General features: G+C 40.2%; 1 protein-coding gene across 2 annotated transcripts in view; it reads right to left on the reverse strand.

The window, feature by feature from the left end:
* The window catches only part of lrmda (leucine rich melanocyte differentiation associated), a 1,142,867-nt gene extending 1,134,180 nt beyond the window's left edge, over nucleotides 1-8,687 (reverse strand). For both annotated transcript variants that reach the window (XM_063070164.1, XM_063070163.1), the window contains exon 1: nucleotides 8,497-8,687. In XM_063070164.1, coding sequence (XP_062926234.1) covers nucleotides 8,497-8,538 — 42 coding nt within the window. In that variant the 5' untranslated portion in view covers nucleotides 8,539-8,687. The remainder of the gene's footprint in view (nucleotides 1-8,496) is intronic.
* Between the last annotated feature and the right edge of the window lie 94 nt (nucleotides 8,688-8,781).

An 8,781-nucleotide genomic window follows, 5' to 3' on the forward strand; every position in this document is an offset into this window, starting at 1 on the left:
AGAGCTCTGCAATTCTGCCACAATCAGTCCTTAGTCAATGAGCCAAAACACAAGGGCATAGGCTTAAGGAGAGAGGAGAAAGATTTACAAAGGACCTTAGGTGCAACTTCTTCGCACAGAAGGAACCAGTGCTGGAGAAAGCCACTGAGGCAGGTACAATACCTTTTAAGAACCACTTGTATAAATAACTGGACAGCAACAGTTTAGTATAGGGGTTCTTAACCTTTTTAATGCTGTGGACCAATACCATTAAGTAAGGGGACCCCAGGTTGGGATATGGATCAAATGCAGGCAAATAGGATTAGTTTAGGTAAGCACCTTGGGGCATGTACAAGTTGGGTTGAAGGGACTGATTCCATGCTGTATTAGTCCATGACTCTGTTAGCATGCCCGGCCGCCATTCCATGCAACAAAGGCATGGCCAAGCTCATTAAATTGCCAATAGGCGGAATCACCGACTGTCAAAACTTACTGAATAATTAGAGGCGTAGATAGAGTTGACGTGGAGAAGTTGGTTCCAATGGTGAGAAACTCTAGGTAGGACTACAGGGCACAGCCTCAGTATAGAAGGAACTCCTAGTCGGTCCATTGAGTCTACTCCATCATTCAAACGTGGATGATAAATTTTCTCTCTCAATCTCATTCTCCTGCCTTCTCCCCATAACCTTTGATGTCCTTACTAATCAAAAAGATACCAACCTCCACTTTAAATATACTCAATAACATTTCCTCCACAGCCATCTGTGGCAATTAATTCCACAGATTCACCACTCTCTGGCTAAAGAAATTCCTATTCAACCCCTCCTCCTCTGTTCTAAAGGGACATACATCTATGCCAAGGCTGTGACCTCCAGTCTTGGACTCTCCCATGACTAGGATATTCTCTCCACATCCACCCTAGGCAGGTAATCGATATTTAGTGATCTGGGTACCCTTACCCCAGTAGCAGGGTTGGAGTATCTTCAGCAGTGGAATTGTGGCATTTCAGAAGATGATTTACTGGAATTAAACTTTGAAATTGCAGTCTAAAGCAATGATCAAATGCATTTGTGTGGGCAGATGAGGTTTGGAAGTAACGATAAAATTAAACAAAAGTCGTAAGTAACTTTATTTTAAAAACTTCAGAGTCCTGCACATCTGTAAAGTTTTATTTGGCACACCCAGCTTTCCAATATATTTATCTCAAAGGTAAAATGTAAAAATATTTATTAAAGTTCTCCAGCAAGTCCTTCGAATTATGAAATAATACAGCATTGAAACGAGCGTTTCAGTTTAAAGTTCAAAGTAAATTTATTATCAAAGTACATATATGTCATCAAATACAGCCCTGAGATTCATTTTCTTGTGGACATATACAATATCCAGAATAGAACAATAACCACAATAGAAGTAAAGAAAGACAGCACCAATCAGTGTGCAAAAGACATAAGCTGTGCAAATACAAAAAGAAATAATAATAATTGAAAATAAATAATAATTGAAAATAAATAAGCAATAAATTATCAAGTACAGGAGATGAAAAGTCCTTGAAACTGAGTCCATAAGTAGTGGGCAACCAACAGGAATTCTGCAGATGCTGGAAATTCAAGCAACACATATAAAAGTTGCTGGTGAACGCAGCAGGCCAGGCAGCACCTCTTCCTAGAGATGCTGCCTGGCCTGCTGCGTTCACCAGCAAATTTTATGTGTGTTCCATAAGTAGTGGGAACATTTTAATGATGGGGCTAGTGAAGTTATTCCCTTTGGTTCAAGAGTCTGATGATTGAGGGGTAATAACTATTCCTGAACCTGGTGGTATGAGTCCTGAGGTTCCCGTACTTCCTTCTGATGGCAGCAGCCAGAAGAGAGCATGGCCTGGGTGATGGGGGTCCCTGACGATGGGTACTGCTTTCCTGCAACAACGTTTCATGTAAATGTGCTCAATGGTGGAGAGAGCTTTACCCGTGATGGACCGGGCTACACCCACAACTTTTTGTAGGACTTTCCATTCAAATGTATTGGTGTTTCCATACCAGGCTGTGATACAGTCAGTCAATATACGCTCCACTACACATCTATAGATGTCTGTCAAAGTTAGTCATACAAATCGTGTCCATTTATACTAATGCTGCACTTAATTCTCATTTTATTCTCCACACATGCTCACCTAGATGGGCCTCCAGAATCTCCCACTCACTTGTACGCCAGGAACGATTTATACAGCCAATAACCGAAACAGCCCGCACAACATTGGGATATGGATGAAAGTGGAGAAAACCCATGTGATCACAAGGGAACATACATACTCCACACAGACAGTGCCCAAACATGGGATGCTTGGAGCTGTGTGCAACAACTCTACCAGCTGGGCCAGGATGCCACCTTTTTTCTTTTAGTAATCAAACACAGACTTGGCAAATGGCATTTGTTTAAAAAAGTAGCCAAATTTACGGGTAGCACGATAGCACAGTGATTAGCAGCAATTAGGGCTCAATCCTCACTGCTGCCTGAAAGGAGTTTGTACGTTCTCCATGGATTTCCTCCAGGTGCTCCCATTTCTTCCCACATTCCAAAGATGCACAGATTATGGTTGGTCAGTTGTGGGCATTCTACGTTGGCACCAGAAGCATGACGACACTTGCAGGCAGCCCCGAGCATGTCCTCAGACTCTGCTGGTTGTTGACGCAAATTCCACTTTTCATTTCATAGAAACATAGAAACATAGAAAATAGGTGCAGGAGTAGGCCATTCGGCCCTTCGAGCCTGCACCGCCATTTATTATGATCATGGCTGATCATCCAACTCAGAACCCAGCCTTCCCTCCATACCCCCTGACCCCTGTAGCCACAAGGGCCATATCTAACTTCCTTTTAAACATAGCTAATGAACTGGCCTCAACAGTTTGCTGTGGCAGAGAATTCCACAGATTCACCACTCTCTGTGTGAAGAAGTTTTTCCTAACCTCGGTCCTAAAAGGCTTCCCCTCTATCCTCAAACTGTGACCCCTCGTTCTAGACCTCCCCAACATCGGGAACAATCTTCCCGCATCTAGCCTGTCCAATCCCTTTAGGATCTTATAATTTCGATAAACATGTGACAAATAAAGCTCATATTATCTCTTATCATACTTACTCTGATTTCCTATATTCCCTCACTCGCTTCTCAAATATCAATTTCCCTCAATTCTAGCAAATTAACCATCCATATTTAGTAGTTCCTCCGTTTGCAGCCATGCCTTCATCACTGCAACAGCATTTAAACACCTCTCTCTCTCTCTCTCTCTCTCTCGTCTGCTTAAAACCAACTCCTTACTGAAATTTAGCTCATGTGTCCTTACAAACTACATCCTACATGGACCAACATCAAGTGTTTGCCAACACACCAATGAAGCAGACGGGGTAACATTTGCCTCTACTCTGTCTAGGGTGGAAAATGGAGATTGCTTTTGTTTTACTACCAAATGTCATCGAGGTGCAGAACTCAACTGGAATTTTTGGCAAGTATAATCACACTTCAAACAATGCGAAAACAATTCTATGTGCTCAGATCACAATATATAACAGCTTCTGCTTCACCATCTGTATCCCAGTGAGGCTATTTTTGTTTCATTCCGGCATGCTCTGCATTTACTTTACCTGCCCAGTAATAAAACGATTGCTTCCACAAGGAAACGTTCAATAATCAGAAAAGTGACTTTATGCAACTAACTCAAAAAGAACTTAACCAAGGTGAATAATATCATTTATACATTTAACCATGAAAAATAACTAACTTTCTAGTTTACTTTTAATAAAATTAGAGAAATTAGTCATAGAAATACATAATACATTCTAGTTCATAGATTGTTATAGAAAATAGCTCTAACTTATGAAAGGTAATTTTGGATTAACATATATAATGGAATTTTACAGGAAAAATGATTACTAAGGAGTTGTACTTGTCCTAGGTTAATGTTTGAAGTTGAGATTAGTTTAAAATAGAGTAAAAAGCTGGAGTTAAAAAGATACTAAAAACAGAAAAAGAAAATCTCAGCAGGTCAGGCAGCATCTATGGAAAGTTAAGTTGTTAATGTTTCGGGTTTGAAACCATTCATCAGAATTGTTTCTTAAAGATGCATTGAAATGTCTGGAATCCAAATCCCAATTATAACTCAAGAGGTTTGAAAATCTTCACAAAAATTACCAAAAAAAGTACACCTTTACAAATGCCATCACAAAATGTGGCACGCATGCACAGAAAGTCCTGATATGTCATCCTTGCAAATGAAACTTTCCCTGATGACATGGCAAAGATTCCCAGTGTGTTGATTGACATTATTAATAATTATCTTTGATGTTCATTATGCAATGTTCTAATCTCTCCACATTCATGGTTGTGGGGCTAAGCAAAGCTCAAACACAATCGATAAATTAGCAGATGACACCGCTGTTGTTACCAGGGTCTCAGAAGATGACAAGGAGGCGTACAGGAGTGAGATAGATTGGCTGGTTTGTATTTTGCACTCAAAATCAGCAAGACCAAGGCAATGATTGTGGACTTCAGGACGGGAAAATCGTGAGAACACACACCAGTCATCATCGAGGGGTCTGCAGTAGACAGAGTGAGCATCTTCAAATTCCTGGGCTTCAGAATTCCCAAAGGATGCATCCTGGGCCTAGCATATTGATGCAATCACAAAGAAGGCATGCCTACCTCTATACTCCATTAGGACTTTGAAAATATTCAGTATGTCACCAAAGACACCAGCAAATTTAAACAGATATGTCATGGAGAGTATTCTGACTGCTTGCATTACTGCCTCATGTAGGGATTCCAATGCACACGAGACTGCAGAGGGTTGCAGACTCAACCAGCTCCATCATGGGCACGTGCCTCCCCACTATCGAGGACATCTTCAAAACACGGTGCATCTGGAAGGCAGCATGCCTTGTTAAGGACCCTCACCATCAGGGCCATGCAGTCTTCTCGTTACCATAAGGGAAGAGGTACAGGAGCCTAACACCATAAGACACACACCCATATTTTTAGGAACAGCATCTTACCCTCCACTGTACACCTGAATGGTCCATGAACTCATGAACACTCTCTCACTATTCCTGTTTTGCACTATATTTTAATTTTTATATTAACTTGTCTTTTTTTATTTCTTGCACTATACTGCTGCCACAAAACAAATTCACGACTTACACTCAGTGGCCTTTGTATTGGGTACACCTGCTCGTTAATACAATCAGCCAATCATGTGGTAGCAACTCAATGCATGAAAGCATGCAGTTATGGTCAAGAGGTTCAGTTGTTGTTCAGTCCAAACACCAGAATGAAGAAATGTGATCTAAGCGATTTTGACCATGTATTGATTGTTGGTGCCAGATGGGGTCGTTTGAATATTCCAGAAATGACTAATCTCCTGGAATTTTCTTGCATAACAGTCTCTAGAGTTTACAGAGAATGGCGAAGAAAAACTTCTGTAGGGGCAAAAATACCTTGCTCATGAGAGAGAGGTCATTAGAGAATGGCCAAACAGGTTCAAGCTGACAGGAAGGCAACAGTAACTCAAATAATCCCGTGTTACAAGAATGGTGCGCAGAAGAGCATCTCTAAGTGCACAACATGTCAAACCTTGAAGTGGATGGGCTACAGCAGCAGCAGACCACAAACATATACTCTGTGTACACGAGGTTTCTAATAAAGTGGCCACTGAGGGTATATGTTTCCCTCGATAGTGATATCGAACCATTTATAGAGAACAGAAATCAAGAGTTGTGGAGATGAATGAGACATAGAAGTTTTTATTCATTTGTATCTGAAGGCATTATTGTCAAGGTCAGCATTTAATAGAAGGGCCGAGATGGCCTGTTTCCGTGCTGTAATTGTTGTTAATTCCCATTCCTAAATGCCTTTGAGAAGATAGTGGTGATCTAGTTACCTATTCTAACAATATCATTTTTGTAAAGGATTCCTGGATTTGAACCAACGTTGATGGAGGACGGACATATTTCTAATGCTGCGTGCTGACCACACAGGTGATGTTTTTTTCCATGCACCTGCTAGCATTGTCCATGGGGTTGGGATGCAATGTCCAAGTAGTCCAAGCAAACTTGCAGTGCACTTTGTAGATGTAGAATCAAGTGGCCAAAACTGGAAGAAGGTCAATTTCTCAGCATGTTGTTGTGTTGGGAGGAGGGCCCAGAGAAAGGAGGGGTGATGAATCAGGAGATTTGAAATCAAAGTTTTAAAGTCTTAGATTTTGTTAACTGGACAATTACCAATGTATACCAGCAAGTAAATCATCAATGGGAACACTGGCCATAATGCAGGCTAAGAGATCAAGCTGTAGAACTTTGGATAACATAAACTGTGAAAAGTGTGATTTTCCACATGCAAGTTGATGTCTCCGACTATTAATATCCTGGAAGTCAGCACTGACCAGTAACTTAATTGGACCTACCACATAAACACAGGAAACATCTATTGGTCCACAAGGTTGTATCAAATTAAATAAATTATAAAAGCCCAACTAAGCTGAACCCTTCTGCCTATCATAAACAAAAGAGATTCTGTGGATGCTGGAAATCCAGAGTAACACACAGCAAAATGCTGGAGGAACTCAGAAGTTCAGGTAGTATCCATGGAAAGAATAAGTAGTTGACATTTCAGGCCAAGACCCTTCATCGGACCCTGCTGAGACCCTCCTGGTCCTAACGAAGGGTCTCAGTCCGAAATGTCAACCACTTATTCCTTTCCATAGATGCTTTGTGACCTGCTAAACTCCTCCAGAATTTTGAATGTGTTGCTCTTCTGCCTACACAATGTTCCTGACCTTCCATTTCCAGCACATTCATGTGCCTATCGAAGAGCCTCTTGAAAATCCCTATGGTATTGAAGATATGGCATTCAGACAATGTTTCTTGACCACAGCTACAAGAGAGTGTTGTAGATAAGCTTGCAGGATATACTGGACCATAGGAAACAGCTCAAAAGTATTCATCCACTGTAACACAAGAATCCATATTTTGGGCAGATTGGAGTTTTGCACTTCATAAGGGCAGCCGTGGAAACTTCCAGCAAAGACTCATTCTGATGCAACTCAGTAGCACTTATTTTTCAGTTATGAATCATTGGCAATATTAAGACTTCATCAAAAGACAAAATACTTTTTTTCTCTAGAACTTAGCCTTGAAAGAGATTTGCAATCTGTCACTGACAATGAATTTGGATCTGCTTCCTTGCTGAATGATTGTAGAAATCCATTTTGGCTAATGAATATAGAAGTGTTTAGTTGATTAGTACAAGCTGACAGCAAGCAGAAAACACAGCCAATTCTGTCAATAAAGCTTGTACAGTTACGGTGGCATACCAAAGTCACTACAGCTTCCAATAGCTACACTCAGTATCCATCTACCCATGTTAGTCTTAGACCATGACTGAAAATATTACATTTGCCATTCTATAGGAAAGGGGAAGCAGGTGAATTTTCTACTCAAGGCAGAATATTGATAATCTCACAAAAGGTTTTAAAAGTCTGGGGGAAAGCTATTACTAATTCCTGAATATTTGGAAAAAAAAACAATTGCATAGTCAGGTGAAGCATATTAAGAGGAGAAAACAGGAGAATGGGGTTGAGAGGAATAATAAATCAGCTATCAAAATGGCAAAGCAGACTCAATCGGCTGAATGGCCTAATTCTGCTCTTTTTTCTAATGGTCTTACAATAGTGACAAATTCCCTACACTAATCTAGTTTTGAAAATATTCTTGAGTTCATTAACTCCTCCAAATTGAGCCTTCTGGTAAAGTTATTAACATAAGGGTAAGAGTGCATTGTATGGAACCCAAGTAGATTGAATGCTGACGTTCCTGCCTATTACCAAGCTCAGTCTCATCTTGGCTGAGGCACGGGTGTTCGCCTTACCTATCCTTCACGACAACACACTTCAGCACTTAATTCATCAGTATTCAAAGAAACACCTTAAGGTGCGCTAACTGTAACACTTGGTCTAAAACCTTTTTGAAATTTTTGAATTTCTGAAAATATTCCCAATATCATCAACCCTCAAAATAGTGCAAATTAGACCCTGCCTTCGAATTTATCAGCAAAATAGATTGCAAGAGAAAAATATAAAATTGTAAATTTAATAGTCATTTAATCCTCTCATAATTAAGTCAAAGCGCTAGTCCACAGACTCTTGCTAATTATTTGCATTACTTGAAAACAGGGGTTCCACGGACCCGTTGCTTAATAGTATTGGTCAAGGCATAAAAAAAGTTGGAAACCCCAGCTTTAAAAAAATCACTATTTTTTTTCAGATGACCATGTGTATGGTTCTGTAACTTGTCAGCTGACACCAAAGTGGTTGAAAACCCCGGAAAAAAGATGTCGTAACTTGCAACTATAACTGACGAACATTAAACAATGAAATAAGCAGTGTACCTAACAAGTGAACTAATTGTTTCAAAAACGTCTTTTTCTCTTTTGTTCTGTGTAAATAAGGCAAGTGTTTAAATACTTAGCACTTACTTGAGTTCCATCAACAACGACCCCTAAATCGTTGTTCGCCATCACTGACGTGCTAATTTATATAAAAATATAAACTGAGAATACCGTTGTTTGCTTTATTTTCGCGATTTTGCAAGCTGCCAGCTACCACTCTGTATTTTAGATAAGGTTTGTTTGGAAGTCCCGCTACACCGAAGAAATGACCTGCATATGCAAATACACGCGAGTACTACACTTCCGCACTCCCGTCAGCTGATTCGGAGCGGAAGTCAGTGCCCAAATGTCGAAAAGGAGGAGCATAAAAAT

The sequence above is a fragment of the Mobula hypostoma genome, chromosome 18 (genome assembly GCF_963921235.1).
Source record: "Mobula hypostoma chromosome 18, sMobHyp1.1, whole genome shotgun sequence".
NCBI lineage: Eukaryota > Metazoa > Chordata > Chondrichthyes > Myliobatiformes > Myliobatidae > Mobula > Mobula hypostoma.